Source organism: Ranitomeya imitator, chromosome 1 (genome assembly GCF_032444005.1).
Source record: "Ranitomeya imitator isolate aRanImi1 chromosome 1, aRanImi1.pri, whole genome shotgun sequence".
Lineage (NCBI taxonomy): Eukaryota > Metazoa > Chordata > Amphibia > Anura > Dendrobatidae > Ranitomeya > Ranitomeya imitator.
Window position 1 is genome coordinate 946,340,375 of NC_091282.1, and position 18,200 is coordinate 946,358,574.

Genomic DNA, 18,200 nt, shown 5'->3' on the forward strand with positions numbered 1-18,200 from the left:
TGCTAAGCCCGACTATCCTTTCCAAAGGCTCCAGGTGGACCACATCACGTTGCCTAAGTCTGGAAGGTATGAATATTGTCTGGTGGTTGTCGACATGTTCTCCAGTTGGCCAGAAGCATTCCCTGTTACCAACATGACTGCAAAAACCACAGCGAAGAAACTGGTGATGGAAGTTATATGCAGATATGGTGTTCCAGAAGTTGTTGAAAGTGACCAAGGCCCGGCCTTTTCTTCTCATGTGTATCAGGAGGTTCTGACAATGCTTGGATCCACGGTAGTCCTCCATACTCCGTACCATCCACAATCCAGTGGGAAAGTTGAAAGGTTGAACGGCACACTGAAGGGACAATTGACCAAAATGATGCAGGAGACTACGGCTCCATGGCCAGAGCTCCTACCCATTGTACTGTACCACATTCGTACTACCCCTATTGCAAAACATGGCCTGTCCCCATATGAGATATTGTTTGGTGCTAGGCCCTCAGTTGCAAATTTCCAGCCTCAGCAGTTGTCAGAGGAAACTGACCGTACTGTTCAATATGTTATTCAGCTTAGTAAAAATCTTGCTAACACCCATGCTCTAGTTTCTTCTTCCCTTCCAGATCCAGCAGAAACAGACACTTGTCACAACTTGAAGCCTGGTGATTTTGTGGTCGTTAAAAGGCATGTCAGAAAACACGGACTAGAACCCTTGTATGACGGTCCCTACCAAGTCCTCCTCATCACCCCTACGTCAGTGAAATTGGAAGGAAGGACGACGTGGATCCACGCATCGCACTGCAAGCTGGTCAAACAGACTAGTAGCAAATAAGGGAACATAATGTTTTGGTTATTTGCATTTTCCATATTATTATTGGTAACCGCATGGGACAGCCTAAATTCCCCAACATCCTTGAATAATAAGTTTGTACAACATCATGAAAGATTACTGAGAGATTTGTTGAATAATTCCCAGTCTCTGGCAGATTGCTGGATTTGCACACATTCACCAGTGTCAGCTACAAGTATCCCCTTTTTGGCTATTCCTGTCCCACCTGAGGAGTTGTTTGCCTGGACTAACTGTTCTGACACATTCGCTAACAATGCCACAGCTAATGCTAAGTTATGGAATACTACTGTCGGTATACCTATTGTGGGATGGGTGGGGTACCCCTGGTGGCAAGGTAACCTTTCAGGAAGCGATACACACCTTCAATATCTAGCCTATGAAGGAGGGGCTTGGGTACCTACGAATAAGACTAGCCTAACCAATCTAGGGCAAGTTCCAACATATGGTTTACAAATTAGTTTTGATGTGACCTCATACTCTACTGATGCTTTTAAACCAATATTGTTAGAAAGAATGATACATAATACGTTATGGAAATTTTCTAGTCTGTTTTTACAAGGTTCTAAAAACATCTGTGCTAGTGTTCCTGGTAATATACCTTGTAATGAGTCCTCTGGATATGTGCCAGGAACCCCCACTTGTGGGAATCCTGATGTAGGTTATTTTAGTCCTCTAGGACAGTCTCCACCTTGGTGTATACTTCAGAATGTGTCTGCATTTATAGATTTAGTTCATAGATTGGTACTGCAACATTCAGCCTTATGGGATTTACCTGTTAATATGTTCTGGGTGTGTGGAGACAATGCTTATAAATGGTTGCCAGTAGGTGTAAAGGGCACCTGCACTCTAGGTCGATTGACCCCGGCCACCTTTGTCCTCAAGTAAACAGTTGGATACACAGACTATACCCAAACATACATTGTATAAAAGAGCTGCAGACAACTCACCCCGCCCTTCAGGGAGACCACATATAGTACAGATGGGTATAACCAATAAGATTGTCAGTTCTATTTTCATTTACCCTATGATTACACAAATGTGGGATAAATTGGTTAGGGCCACAGACTATCTAGATGATCAAATTTGGGATATATTGGATATACTTAATACTACTGTCGCGGTCCAAAACCAACGTATCATAGTTATTAATCAACATACTGTAGTACTGGATTACTTAACAGCAGCACAGGGTGGTATGTGTCAGGTTATTGGACCCGCTTGCTGTCATTATATAGATCCCAATAGTACAATGAAGTTAAAGTTAAAGTTAGAGGACACTCAAAGACTTAGAGATCAATATGATAAAGACAATGACCGTAATAAGGACAGTTGGTGGGCAGACCTTTCTTAATCCAGCCAATTGGTTTAAGGGATTTGGGGGCTGGATAGCTGGAATCTTGCAAAGTTTGTTTCACATCGCTGCCTTTATCCTTGTCATGTATGTAATACTAAAACTTGTTCTTTGGTGCATTTCTGTATGTATTAGGAAATTCTGCACTAAGACAACTAATGATGAAACAAAAAGCGTTGCCACCCCTGCTCTTCTCTACACCGATTTCACAAAGCTATCTGATGAAGATGTTGAAGCCAAGCGTATGGCTACTTTCAAAAGATCCCCACCACCGCCATCAACAATAGTTATTCGTAAATTCTAGCATACAGGGGGGACGGGTACGCCGCAACAGCCATGGCTGGTAACATGGCACCAGTCATGTGAAGACCAGTACCCCTTGAGCTTATAGCTTGGGATAGTACCTCTGATGCTGGACATTAATTAACAAAATTTATCTAGGGGGGAATGTGAAGGAACAAATTATGAAAGATTCTCCATTTTGTGCAAGATTCTCCATTTTCTGCTTGGACTCAATTTTCTTGTTGGTTAAAGATAAATTCTGTTATTCCATGAAGTAATTCAGTTTTGTTTCTCATGAAGATAACATTTTTGCTATTCAACTAGTCTATGGTTTATAATTGGTATAAAGACCTTGAGTGTGCTAACCCGAGCCAGGGAGGGGACTCGGGAGTGTATCGCTAGATAAGACTTTGAGGCACCTCTTAATACATTTTTTATGCCAAAAAGACACGACCATATATGTAGTTTCCATTCTTTCTGTATTCTTATAGGTTAAGTTTTTCCTGCATTTTTATAGGTTAAGTGCTGAAAGTGTGTTTTTATACTATTGGTTGAAGTAGAATTTGCTAACATGATAAAAACGCAACACAATAAACAGAGGGTAGGAATCTCCTTTGATTCTCCCAAATAGAGCTATGTCTCCGTCTGGTCATTCTCAGTTGCCGGCAACACCCTGTTAATTAATTTGAAAATCACTAAGGTCAACCGTGAAGGGTCACTTTAGATCCTCCCTCAACAAGAACAGTCACTATTTTTTGAGACCTAAAAATCTTTTTCCACAAAATACTTTAATCGATTTGCCTTTTTTCCAAAAATAAGTTGCTCATGAGGAGAATATAATTTTACCTCTATACAAGTCACTAGTTCGACCACACTTAGAATACTGTGCACAGTTCTGGTCTCCGGTGTTTAAGAAAGACATAGCTGAACTGGAGCGGGTGCAGAGAAGAGCGACCAAGGTTATTAGAGGACTGGGGGGTCTGCAATACCAAGATAGGTTATTACACTTGGGGCTATTTAGTTTGGAAAAACGAAGACTAAGGGGTGATCTTATTTTAATGTATAAATATATGAGGGGACAGTACAAAGACCTTTCTGATGATCTTTTTAATCATAGACCTGAAACAGGGACAAGGGGGCATCCTCTGCGTTTGGAGGAAAAAAGGTTTAAGCATAATAACAGACGCGGATTCTTTACTGTAAGAGCAGTGAGACTATGGAACTCTCTGCCGTATGATGTTGTAATGAGTGATTCATTACTTAAATTTAAGAGGGGACTGGATACCTTTCTGGAAAAGTATAATGTTACAGGGTATATACACTAGATTCCTTGATAGGGCGTTGATCCAGGGAACTAGTCTGATTGCCGTATGTGGAGTCGGGAAGGAATTTTTTTCCCCAATGTGGAGCTTACTCTTTGCCACATGGGTTTTTTTTGCCTTCCTCTGGATCAACATGTTAGGGCATGTTAGGTTAGGCTATGGGTTGAACTAGATGGACATATAGTCTTCCTTCAACCTTAATAACTATGTAACTATGTATGGTTTCACATATGTCTTCCATGGGTTCCTTAACACCATTCATTGTTCATGCTTGTATGGTGGAAACAAAGCTAAACTTTGGGATCCTGAAAAAACGCAGCAAAACCAGCTTTGTGTTGCAGCTTTAACCCCTTAGTGACAGAGCCAATTTGGTACTTAATGACCAGGTCAATTTTTACAATTCTGACCACTGTCACTTTATGAGGTTATAACTCTGGAACGCTTCAACAGATCCGGCTGATTCTGAGATTGTTTTTTCGTGACATATTGTACTTCATGTTAGTGGTAACATTTATTTGATATTACTTGCTTTTATTTATTAAAAAAACGGAAATATGGCGAAAATTTTGAAAATTTAGGAATTTTCAAAATTTGAATTTTTTTTTGTTTAAATAGTTTTTTATTGAAAGCAAATGTGAACAATACAATTTATGCATTTTCCAGTATTTTGCAAAATTTTAACATTTTCCAAGCCCCCAACAATCCCAACAAAACCCAACCCCCCCCCCCTCCCCTGACAGCTCATACCCAGTTATACTTTTGTTACCAGTATTGATGGTTCTTTGAGCCATTTGACTCACTTATGTCCGCTTGTTCCTCTAGCACTCTCTTCCTTTCAGAGGCCCTTATCCTCCCATTTCCCATAACTACTCATCCCAGCTCGAGCCACGGAGACCACATTTTGTCAAATGTTTCTATTTTCCCACGTCTTTTATAGACCCCCTTTTCCAAATTGAGACCATATTTAACATAATTCAGGAATTCACCCCTTGTAGGCGGTTCCTCTTTGATCCAGTTCCTTGCTATTACCTTCCTTGCCATATATAATAGCCTAGCTATTGCTATCTTCCAGGTGTTATCCACTCTGATTTCCTCTACATGTCCCAGTATACACACTATCGGATCCCTCGGCACTCTGCATTTATACGCCCCTTCCACACGGCTCATTACCACCAACCAGAAAGCAACCAGTCTTGGACATGTCCACATCATGTGGTATATTCCTGCATTCTCAGTCCCACATCTCGGGCATTCGGAGTCAGCACGCAACCCCGCTCTGTGCAACACTTCCGGTGATTTATAGACTCTGTGTAAGATGTACAGCTGCGATAGTCTGTACGGCTCACTCAGTGACACTCGTGGAACCCACTCCAACACCGACTCCCAGGTTTCATCCTCCATTGGGCCTAAATCTCTTTCCCATTTCGCTCTCGCTTTTAAAGGGAAGTCTAGCAGATGTGCATGTAGAAGGTCCTTATAAAGGGTGGTAATGACTCCCCTTGTGGACCCTTCCCCACACACGTATTCCAGAACTATGTCCTCCTGGATCTCAATACCACCACCCTTGTTCTGAGCTTTAAAAGCATGTTTCATCTGAGCATATTGATATTCCCCAGTCGGTCTCAGTCCAAACTCCCCTTGCAGCTGCGAAAAGGACTTTAATCCTTGTTGTTGAATTATCTGAGCCACCAAGTGGATTCCTTTAGCCTGCCACTCCGCCAGCACTCCAAGGGCCGCAAACTCAACCAAATTATTATTAAACCATATCGGTGTAAATTTAGTCAGCCCCGTGACCCCCCGAATCTGTCGCAGTCTGGTCCATAATTTATATATCAAAAACATAGTTGGGTATAATTTCCCCAATGCATCCAAGGAACCATCCTCCAGACACTGCGCTACCGGTCGTCGGTCCGTCATCCCCTCCATCAAGTGCTGTACCGCACTGGAAGACGCCTCCCGCGCCCAGCCCTTCAAATGTTGGCTCTGGGCTGCAAGAAAATATAACTCAGGATTAGGTAAAGCCAATCCTCCATCTTCCTTGGGTCGCTGAAGCGTCTCCAGGCGAATACGTGGGCACCGCCTCCCCCATATCAGACTTCTAAATAGAGCATTAATCTGCCGGAATTTCCCACGTGGAATCCAAACTGGCGCATTATGTAGGACGTAGAGTAATTTGGGCATCACAACCATTTTAATGAGATTAACCCTACCTACCACCGATAAGTGTAATTTATTCCACGCATCCACTTTTGCTTTAAGAGCGCCCATGAGAGGTGTCAAATTCCTATATAAAAACTCTGTAACTGGCATCGAGATCCATATTCCCAGGTATTTGAAAAGGGATACTACCTTAAGCCGCCCCTCTCCCAATGGCTCACTTCTACTCTCCTCCACCTCATCCACCTCAAAGAGGACCGATTTATCCCAGTTTATCCTCAATCCCGATAAGTCTCCAAATTTCCCAACGATCTCGATAGCCCCCTTCAAGGCTTCATCCGGGTCCGCCAGGAACAGTAAGATGTCATCTGCATATAATGCAATCTTCTCCTCCACACTCCCATATCTGAATCCAGGGACCTCATCCGATTGCCGGATCTTGGCGGCCAGTGGCTCCACAGCTAAGGCAAACAGAAGGGGCGACAGTGGGCAACCCTGCCTCGTACCTCTGGCCAGCTTTATAGGCTGAGAAAGCTCCCCATTCACTCTAATTCTAGCTGTTGGTAGTGAGTATAACAGTTGAGTCCACGCCACAAATTGCGGGCCAATACCCATACATTTCAACACCCGCCAGAGATATCCCCACTCCACACTGTCAAACGCCTTATGGGCATCCAAGGATGCAATAACCCTTCGGCCACAATTGTCAGACTTCAGCTGCAGGTTCATATGCAGCCTCCGCAGATTAACCGCTGTAGATCTGTCAGGCATAAAACCAGATTGATCCGGATGTACAAGGTTAGCAATGACGCTGGACAAACGGGTAGCTAACACCTTGGCCAAGAGCTTGACATCGATGGTTAACAGAGAGATTGGCCGATATGACTCAGGCTTCCCCAGATCCTTATCCTCCTTCGGAATAACCACTATATTAGCCTCCCTCATAGATGCTGGGAGAAACCCTTGGCATCCAGCCTCCTCCAGTACTAACTTTAATCTGGGAATCAGCACTTCCTCCAAACTTTTATAGATTTCGGCTGGTAACCCATCAACCCCAGGTGCCTTCCCATTGGCCATAGACTTCAGCGCCCGACTCAGTTCCTCCTCGGTGATAGGGGCATCGAGGCTCACCCTATCCTCCTCACTCAATTTCGGAAGACCCAGACTCTCAAGGAAAGTCTCCGTTTCTCCGGCTGACTCATTGACCTTGGAGGAATATAAGTCCGCGTAAAAGTCCGCAAAGACCTTTATAATATCCGGTGTTTCAGATACCCTGCTCCCCCCATCCGAAACCAACGAGTGTACATACGAGGTACTACACTGAGCCGCGGCTACCACCGATAGCATGTGTCCACAAAATTTGAATTTTTATTCCCTTACATCAAAGAGATATGTCACACAAAATGGTCAATAAATAACATTTCCCATATGTCTACTTTACATCAGCACAATTTTGGGAAAAAAAAAAAATTTTATTAGGGAGTTATAAGGGTTAAAATTTGACCAGCAATTTCTTATTTTTACAGCAAAATTTACAAAACCATTTTTTTTAGGGACCACCTCACATTTGAAGTCAGTTTGAGGGGTCTATGTAGCAGAAAATGCCCAAAATTGACACCATTCTAAAAACTGCACCCCTCAAGGTGCGCAAAACCACATTCAAAAAGTTTATTAACCCTTCAGTTGCTGCACAGGAACTGAAGAAATGTGGAAGGAAAAAATGAACATTTTACTTTTTTTCACAAACATTTTACTTCAGGACCAATTTTTTTTATTTTCACAAGTGTAAAAAAAGAAAATGAACCACATAATTTGTTGTGCAATTTGTCCGGAGAATGCCAATACCCCATATGTGGGGAGGGACCACTGTTTGGGTGCACAGTAGAGCTCAGAAGGGAAGGAGCGCCATTTGGCTTTTTCAACATAGAATGCCCTGGAATTGAGATCGGACACCATGTCGCGTTTGGAGAGCCGCTGATGTGCCTAAACAGTGGAAATCCCCCACAAGTGACACCATTTTGGAAACTAGACCCCCTAAGGAACTTATCTAGGTATCTGGTCAACACTTTGAACCCCCAAGTGCTTCACACAAGTTTATAACGTAGAGCCGAAAAAATTAAAAATCATTTTTTTTTTTCACAAAAATGATCTTTACACCCCCAATTTTTTATTTTCCCAAGGGTAGCAAGACAAAATGGACCCCAAAAGTTGTTGTGCAATTTGTCCTGAGTATGTCGATACCCCGTATGTGGGGGTAAACCTCTGTTTGGGCGCACTGCGGAGCTTGGAAGGGAAGGCGCGCCGTTTGACTTTTTAATCTCAATTGTGAGAGCTGACACCATTTTGGGTTTGTAGATGTGCCTAACAGCAGAAACCCCCCACAACTGACCCCGTTTTGGAAACTACACCCCTCAAAGATTTTAATCAGGGGTATATTGAGCAATTTGAACCCACATGTATGACACAGAGTTTGATAACATTAGGTCGTCATATTGAAAAAATTCATTTTTTTCCACGAGAATCTTGTTTTAGACCTGAATGTCTCACTTTTTCAGAAATAACATCAAAAAGTGGACCCCACAATTTGTTACCCACTTTATTATGAGTGCAGCGATATCCCATATGTAGTAAAAAAGTTCTGTTTGGACAAATGGCAGGGCTTGGACAGAAAGGGGCACAATGTGACAAATTTGGCTTTATTTGAAATTGAAGATCCAGGACCCATTCAAAGCTTCTAGAGACATTGAGGAAAAAAGAAAATCCTTCCAGGAATTATTACTCACAGAGGGAGGCATGCTCCTAAAACACATTGGCTGACTATAAAATTGGTCTTGCTAACAAAACAGTTGTCCCGCATTTGCGTATATTGTAGCAGGAAGAATAAACTGTACTGGAATGAAGGGCAAAATGTGTAGGAAAATGCAGCCAACTATGTGGCAAAGCGGAGTTTGTTCCAAAGATGAAAGAACACCATCAGGGCTAGAATGGCAGACACTTTCAGAGACTGGTCGTACAACGTCCTTTTAGCTCCATCAATCCCTATATGAGAGACGAATGTGCCAATAGACGTGGTACACCATAGCAAGCTCCCACCCGCCAAGGTCAGAACCGCTATATGCACAAAACAACCTGTTCTCTATAGAAAGTATTGTCTGGTACCAGAGGTTCGGCAAGAACCATAAAGTAAAGCCCATAGTGTATAAGTACGGAACTTCCTAATTTTTTTTAGAAATCCTACAATAAAATGATCATGCCCGTATCAACATAAATATAAGTAATATAAATGGAAGCCAAAGTTTTGTGTAGCAAGACAGTTATAAAAACAGTCAAAGTTAGATAAATGGTCAAAAATGTTTGTGAGTAATCAAGTCCTAGAATTCATTTTCAGATAATCTCACTTTTCAAGATCATTTCTGGGGTCCACATTCTAACGCTTATTGACATAGGTACGTGGACGAGAATTTGTTGGAATAGTAGTTTGGTATGGGATTGATCGAGTCGTAGAATTTTCAGATGACCTGACTTTGCAAGAACATTTGTGGGGTCCACACTCTAGAGCGTACAGACGTGGGTACGTGGATGAGAATTTGTTGGGATAGTAGTTTGGTATGGGATTGATCAAGTTCTGGAATTAATTGTGAAATGGGGTAAAATGGGATCTACTAATTAAAATATTATTTATCAATTGTTCCACATTGTACTACTGGGGTCACTAAGCAGAAAATAAAAATTATTGAAAAAAAACAAACTAATAATTGTATGTGGTGTGGTAGGTCTCAAAACAGGGGGAGATACAAAGGCCTGGTTGGGATGGGCATGTGGGGCAATAGAATCGGGAATCACTCCGTCTGCCATGCTTTCTGCAAACTCGGCACCTTTTTTGAGGATACCTTTGGGTGGGAGTGACAGGGACAGGGTGAGGAAAATGGCGTTCTGAAAGTCTCCGGGAATCCTCAGAGTCGAAGGCTTCCCCCGATGCCATGGACTCAAATATGAGGCTCTCTACTACTTTTTCCTGAAAGTGCAGGAACGTAAGTGGTCCTTGAGATTTTTTATATAGGACAAAACTGTTATATGTGGCAGTTTGAATTAGATAGATTGCCACCTTTTTATACCACGCCCTGGTCTTCCTCTTGACCAGGTATGGTTGCAGAACCTGGTCTGACAGGTCTACGCCACCCATATGTCTGTTATAGTCTGTGACGCAGACAGGTTTTTCTTTGTTCCTGGTGGCACCCCTCTCTCTGACCGTCACAGTGGTGTCCGTATGCAGTGTGGAAAGCATATAGACGTCCTTCCTGTCTTTCCACTTCACTGCAAGAAGTTGGTCGCTTGCAAGTGAAAATGACACCCCCCTCTCCAAACGTCTGGACACCAACTGTGACGGAAACCCCACTCTGTTTTTCCTCACTGTCCCACAGGCCCCTGTATTTGCAGCATGGAGGGATTTGTATAGGGGGATGCTCGTGTAATAGTTGTCGGTATACACGTGGTACCCTTGATTGAGAAAGGGTGTCATTAGCTCCCAAACAATTTTGCCTGGGATACCAATTGTCTGGGGGCAGTTTGGGGGGTTTATTTGGCGGTCCCTACCTTCATAAATTAGGAAGGTGGACGTGTACCCTGATGAGCTCTCGCAAGTTTTATATAATTTTACGCCGTATTTGGCTCTCTTGGAGGGAATAAATTGGCGGAATAACAGACGGCCCTTGTAGCTCATCAAGGACTCGTCGACTGCCACATTTTGCTCTGGGGTATAGGAATTTAGAAAGGAAGTTTTTAGGAGGGAAATTAGGGGTCTTAATTTATTTAGCCGATCGTAGTTGGGGTCAGTTCTTGGGAGAGCTTGGGAATTGTCACTGAAGTGGAGGAATCTCATCAGGGCTTCGTAACGGGCTCGGGACATGATGGCTGCAAATACAGGGGTGCAGTGGACAGCTTTTGTTGCCCAGTAAGAGCGGAGAGTGGGTTTTTTTACTATACCCATATTCAGGGTGAGGCCTAAGAATTTTTTCTTCGGTACTTGGTCCTGCCTCTGAAGCTTCAGCAGTGACGACCGACTCCGCTACCACCGGGCTAGGGGATCCCGTGGAGGAAGAGTCGTCATCACTGTCTGAAAGCTGCTCAGCTTCAGGGGCAGAATCTGTTTCGCTGCCGGAGCTGCCGGAGCAAAGCAGGCTGTAAGCTTGCTCCGCGCTAAAAGTTCTGTGGGCCATTTTATCTAATTCCTCCCCTAATCCTAAAAATTTTTTTAAAAAAAATTATAATTTTTTTTTTCTTTTTTTTTATAATCCTCTGCTGATGATGCAGGGATTACGGAGAACGGGGATGGGTAAATTGGATGCTGGCGGATATAAATAAAGTGTTTTTTGTAACTGACAGGGCAGCACTTGAACTGTAGTCTCTCTCTTCTCTCCTAGAACAACTACAAGGAGAGAAGAGAGAGGTACAGCCATATTTATTAAATATTAGGGGTTTTGATCACTGTAATTGGACATATTACAGTAATCAAAACCCAGCAGCCAATGAGAAAATTCTCATAGGTTGCTGGGTCTCTGCTGGCAGATCATGGCAGGCGCACTGCGCATGCGCCCGCCATTTTCTTCCAGCAGAGAAGAAGAAGGGGGGCCAGGAGCCGTGGGCTGGGGACCGGGGGACATCAGCTGGACCACTAGAGGTATGGTGGGGGGCTCGGGGGCTCTATTTCTCTCCCTTCTGATGTGCAATCACATCAGAGGGGAGAGAAATGCAAAGCATTTTTTTTTTTTTTTACAAACTATTTGCAGCGATCGCAACCCCAGGGGTCTGTAAAGACCCCCGGGATTGCGATCGCTCCAGGGGGTCGGGAAAAACTGACCCCAATACACCGGGGGACGTAAGGTTTTGGCGGGCGCATCTGCACATGCGCCCGCCATTTTGGAGCCCGGACAGGAAGGAGGGTCGGGGACCAGGGGGGCACCTTCTCCGGTACATAAGGTACCGTGGGGGGCTCGGGGGACCCTATTTCTCTCCCCTCTAATGTCCGATCACATTAGAGAGGAGAGAAACACAATACTAATGCGTTTTTTTTTTGTTTTTTTTTGCGATCGCCGGTAAACGGTTAATTACCGGCGATCGCAAAAGCGGGGTCGGTGAAAACCGACCCGAATCATGTTCTCTGGGGTCTCGGCTACCCCCGGCAGCCGAGACCCCGGAGAAAATCGGCCTCTGGGGGGCGCTATGTATTTTTTCCACAGCGCCGTTAATTAACGGCGCTGTGGCTTAAATACCCTTAGCGGCCGCCGTTAAAAGGCGTATCGGCGGTCGCTAAGGGGTTAAAGGTACCGTCACATTTAGCGACGCTGCAGCGATCCAGACAATGATCCCGATCGCTGCAGCGTCGCTGTTTGGTCGCTGGAGAGCTGTCACACAGACAGCTCTCCAGCGACCAACGATGCCGATCCCCTGGTAACCAGGGTAAACATCGGGTTACTAAGCGCAGGGCCGCGCTTAGTAACCCGATGTTTACCCTGGTTACCAGCGTAAACGTAAAAAAAAAAAAAAAAACAGTACATACTTACCTTCCGGTGTCTGTCCTCCGGCGCTGTGCTTTCCGGCTGGCCGGCGCTCACAGTGCAGAGAAGCACAGAGCCGGAGGACAGACAGCGGAAGGAAAGTATGTAGCGTGTTTTTTTTTTACGTTTACGCTGGTAACCAGCGGCCCTGCGCTTAGTAACCCGATGTTTACCCTGGTTACTAGTGAAGACATCGCTGAATCGGCGTCACACACGCCGATTCAGCGATGTCTGCGGGAGGTCCAGCGACTAAATAAAGTTCTGGACTTTCTGCTCTGACCAACGATGGCACAGCAGGATCCTGATCGCTGCTGCCTGTCAAACTGAACGATATCGCTAGCCAGGACGCTGCAACGTCACGGATCACTAGAGATATCGTTCAGTGTGAAGGTACCTTAAGAAAAAAAGCAACGTGTGAACATAGCCTTACATCCAAGTAAATTACAATGTTTGTTTGTCTGCAGTCTCAATATGGGCTAGTTCTCTGCATGCATATTTATACACCTCCAAAAGTACTTTGGAGGAAACATATAATTACCTTTAGGCCCAAGTTCACACTAGGCGTTTTTTTATACATATTTTCAGCTGCGTTTTACAGTGCCAGCAAAGCCTATGAAATTTCAGAAATCTCATGCTCTTGGCTTGTTTTTTTGTCATCAGGATTTTGTGCTTTGCATGTTTTTTTGCACAATGGCACAGGTCACTTCTTTCAGCATATTTCACCCGTTGAAATGAATGAGTTATTAAAAAAAAAACAAGTATCCTCTTTTGCTTTGTTTTTTTGTGCTAAAACCTGATTCTATAGAAAAGGACTATTTTTTTTTAAACTTAAACTTTAGAGACAAATCTAGCATGCCAAAACCGCTGCAAAAATGCCCCCCCAAAAAAGAGATCAGGTTGAAACATTGAAAAAACTTCTAGTGTAAACTTACGTGTGTGTGTGTGTGTGTGTGTGTGTGTGTGTGTGTGTGTGTGTGTGTGTGTGTAAATGGCCTAAGTCACTCTACTTTAAAAAGTGGAGACAAAAGAAACACGTGATCTTTGAGGAGCGCTGAGGTGGAGATGAAGGAGGAAATAGATGATTAAAAGGTGCCAACCTTTCAATGGCGAACCGCCGTCTTCATTAGGATGCCACCTGATTCCAAAATTAATTGATAACCCTCTTCTAAGACCAAATACAACACAGGCTCTGAATTGTACATAGACAACACGTCAACTATTAAAATCACATCAACACAAGCCAGTTAGAAAATAAATCATGCTACCTGAGTGAGGTATAAAGTGTCATGAAACTGTTTCACAGGATCAGCGTTCATTGGCATCTTATAGTGTAGACCGGCCTGGAACATCATTTGCTCATTTCCTGAATCATGATGTTGACGATGATTACTGAAGTTGCTAGAGTATGACCAGTCCTCAGGTACAGACACCTAAAAAAAAATATAATTGATCATTACAAGAGTTCAGTCTGATGAAATTTGTACTGTACTTTACAGCCATGTTCACTCAGGATAGATTAGCTACCAAATGTCCACTAGAATTCTACAGCAATCTGCAAATAAATAGGTTTTATCATTCATTAAAGAGAATGTCACCACATTTGACCCATTCTAAACTATTAACGGGGTTGTACACTGTTAGGACAACCCAATCTTGAACTAAATGTTTGGCACCGATAAAAAAAACAAAAAAAAACAACCTATACTCGCCTCCCGTGCTGGCACCGTTTCAGCGGTGTCAGCACTAGCTCTCCCCGGAGCTCTCGAGCTGTGTTGTGACACATGACCCCTGGCGTCACTGTCCCCGCCTATGTACAAACTGAACATGAAGTAGAAGCCAGGGATTGACTGCAGCCCGACATTTCTCTACATGTTCAATCCATACGTAGGCAGGGACAGTGACGCCAGTGCTGATTGGGCGCCGGGGTCACAACACTGCACATAAGCCCCGGCGAGAGCGAATGCAAACACCGCTGGAACGGCGTTGGCACGAGAGGCGAGTGTAGATTTTTTCTTTTACTGGGGCCAAACATTTCGTTCAAGAAAGAGTTGTACTAGTAGTGGACAACCCCATTAATATGGGCATACAGGCTATAGACTGCTGAAAAAAGTGATACCTATATGCCTCATATGAGATGCCATGTTGTTGACAAATCATCTTATATCTCTTTATGTACATGACCTCTTCCAGGCTATGGGGAGGATGCTGCCCGAAAGATAACTCTGCCTCCAGAGATTATTTTACATGAAGGGGGAGTTACCAGTATGATGTATAATGGCTACCAGTTTGATGTGTAATGGCCGCTCTCTGCTCTCCTGACCTCACTGCAGAGCTGTGTGTGATTATAACTGACACATCTGCAGGTTCCTCTCAGCTTCCATCTCACAGGCAGACAGGGTTGCAATATTGTTACAATAAAGCAGAGCTCAGAGAGCTGCAAAATATCAGTTTGCAAGAAGCCAAAGTTCATCTATCTTGTTATGCATTAGTTACTTGTCTCACAATGGTAACTCCACAATCATGTAAAAAAATCTCTGGAGGCAGAGTTATCTTCCAGGCAGTGCCTTCCCCATAGCCTGGAAGAGGTCATTTACATAGAGTGATAAAAGATGATTTCTCAGAAACAACAAGGCATCTGATATGAGACATACAGGTATCACTCTCCTCAGTAGTCTATAATCTGTATGCCCATATTAATAGTTTAGATCGGTCAAATGTGGTGATCTATTTCCTTTAAGGTTCATTGCAGATTTTCAATTCTAGAACACAAGTTATTCTATTGGACAAGGATGAAGGATTTTACTTTGAATTCTACTCTTGGCGTTACAAAGGGTGAAATCCACAGGTAAATGTAAAGTTTTGTTGTATATTTTCTGCAGATGTTTTTTTAGCAGATTGGCCCCATGTGAACATAGAATAAGAACACAACAAATAAAAGGTTCCCATGGTTAGCAGCTATTAAAAGTCAATATTGCAGAATAAAACCAATTTGATCAAGGATGCCATTTTCAAATCTATGTTCAGTCTAAAACGTTACTGTAGACTCTTGAATCCTCACATCGCGTGCCCTGCGTGCTGTATGGATTCTCTGTGTCAGCGCCGGTAATGGAGGTGTTTTGACCGCAAGTATACAGTATGCATACTCCCAACCAGAATGCAACTAGATGGGCGCAGCCTCGCTCAATGCAAGTGTATTGATCGAGGCAGGAAACAGTCTAGTCGGAATGTGGCTAGGAGTTTGCATATCGCATAATTGTGGTCACAAGACTGCCATTCCCAAAAAGTGTTATGTACATTGCTACCATTAAATGATGCCTGGATCATGAAACTAAAATTTGGGAACATTCCGTAACAATCCTCAACTTTCAATAATAGTCTTTTTTGTTGATCTTTGAGGAGAATGATGAAATATACCTTCTGTATTGTACTAAATGATGGCCAAGACTGAAAGCCATATTCTGAAGCTAGGCGAGGTTTGGGGTACGTTGTCCAGTTCCAACAATCTGTCATATAGTTGTAGTAATGGACATCACCATAGTGATTGTCATATGGGTCTTTAGAAAGCCAGTTTTCTTGTACAGTCTCTTTCCCATTAGTAGGACTTGAGGCAATGAAAGGACGAGTTATATCCATCTGAGAAGAGAACATTGTTAAAAATCGTTACTGCGCAAAAATATTTAATCAAGACTTAACCAGGTGCGTTGTTCTTAAAAGAAAAATGTCATGATATTCTGATGAAAGTATAGTGGTTTATTGAATTATCCACCATTGCAGCAAAAACATAAAAGTAGATGAAACAGTTACGAACAGAGTGTCCATGTGTAAATATCAGTGCTTGTCTTGTTACTCATCTTTCCCAAGGTCCTGAATGATAAAACAGTCTGTCTGTGTGAAGTTTGAAGGTCATCATGGCTTCCTTTATCAGCTGTTGTTCCTTCCTTGTTGGACGTCCATGGAGAATGAAATGTAGGAAGGGAGGTGACCATCCCACGTGACAAAAAGCCCCCACACCCTCCTAAGAGACGTTTATATATGTCCAACACAGATCACGTGTCCTCTGTATATGGTGTTAACTTATACTCTGAGCTACATACACAGAAATAGCGTTTGATAGTGTCAGCAATAAGCAAAGTGCTCAGTACAGGATAAAAATAAGAATAATTAATATTTAACAAACATCAGGCAATAATTAAAGTATAAATGATTTTTTCGGCTGTGCTGTGAGTATGTCTTGTATCCTGCATTTTAGTGGATTTTCTCTTGACGGTTCTACTTAATAGAAGCTAAGGCTATGTTCACATGTTGCATTCTTCCAGCTTTTTTTTGTTGCAAATTTTAAGTGTTTTACAGTACTAACAAAAGTCCCAGAAATCTCATGCACACCTTGGTTTTATGTTCCTGACTGATTTGCAAAGCTGCTGCGTTTTTTTAAAACTGCAGCATGTAACTTCTTTCAGAGATTTTTCAGCGTATTTGCAGCATTTTTTCACCCATAGGAAGCAATGGGTAAGTGCAAAAATGCAGGAAAAAAACGCTGGTATCTGTTTTTGCACTTTCTGGTGTAAAACCTAAGGAAGTTTAATCCGGCTTTTTTTGGTCCACTAAATTTTATCTACACTCACAAGAGACAGTAAAAACACAAAAATAAAAAGGCAGCAAAACATGCTTTTAATAAGTAGCTTAACCCCTTAATCCCATATGACGTACTATCCCAGCGAGGTGACCTGGGACTTAATTCCCAGTGACGCGATAGTACGTCATATGCGATCGGCCGCGCTCACGGGGGGAGCGCGGCCGAGTGTCAGCTGACTATCGCAGCTGACATCCGGCACTATGTACCAGGAGCGGTCACGAAACGCCCCTGGCACATTAACCCCCGGAACACTGCGATCAAACATGACTGCAGCATTCCGGCAGTACAGGGAAGCATCGCGCATGGAGGGGGCTCCCTGCATGCTTCCCTGAGACCCTCGGTACAAGGCGATGCAGGGCCCGGATCCCATATGGCCGCGGGGATACATCCGGGTCCTGCAGGGAGGTGGCTTACAAGCTCCTGTTCAGATTGAGCGCTGGTAAGCCTGCAGCCCTGCATGTCAGATCGCTGATCTGACACAGTGCTGTGCAAAGTGTCAGATCATCGATCTGACCTTATAACACGATGCCCCCCCCTGGGGCAATGTTATAAAGTTAAAAAAAAATAAAAATATTCACATGTGTGAAAAAAAAAAAAAGATCCTAAATAAGGAAAAAAAAATATTGTTCCCATAAATACATTTCTTTATCTAAATAAAAAAACAAAACAATAAAAGTACACATATTTAGTATCGCCGCGTCCGTAACGACCCCACCTATAAAACTGTCCCACTAGTTAACACTTCAGTGAACGCAGTAAAAAAACAAAAAAAAAGGAGGCAAAAAACAACGCTTTATTATCATACCGCCGAACAAAAAGTGGAATAACACGCGATCAAAAAGACTGATATAAATAACCATGGTACCGCTGAAAACGTCATCTTGTACCGCAAAAAACGAGCCGCCATACAGCACCATCAGCAAAAAAAATAAAAAAGTTATAGTCCTCAGAATTAAGCGATGCAAAAATAATTATTTTTTCTATAAAATAGTTTTTATGGTATAAAAGCGCCAAAACATAAAAAAATGATATAAATGCGGTATCGCTGTAATCGTACTGACCCGAAGAATAA

The 18,200-nt window shown here is 43.0% G+C and overlaps 1 protein-coding gene across 3 annotated transcripts in view; it reads right to left on the minus strand.

The window, feature by feature from the left end:
• MANBA (mannosidase beta) overlaps positions 1 to 18,200 on the minus strand; it is a 122,765-nt gene that overhangs the window by 38,132 nt on the left and 66,433 nt on the right. For all 3 annotated transcript variants that reach the window (XM_069743655.1, XM_069743656.1, XM_069743657.1), the window contains 2 exons: positions 15,910 to 16,128; positions 13,761 to 13,925 (listed from right to left, as the gene is read on the minus strand). In XM_069743655.1, coding sequence (XP_069599756.1) covers positions 13,761 to 13,925; positions 15,910 to 16,128 — 384 coding nt within the window. The remainder of the gene's footprint in view (positions 1 to 13,760; positions 13,926 to 15,909; positions 16,129 to 18,200) is intronic.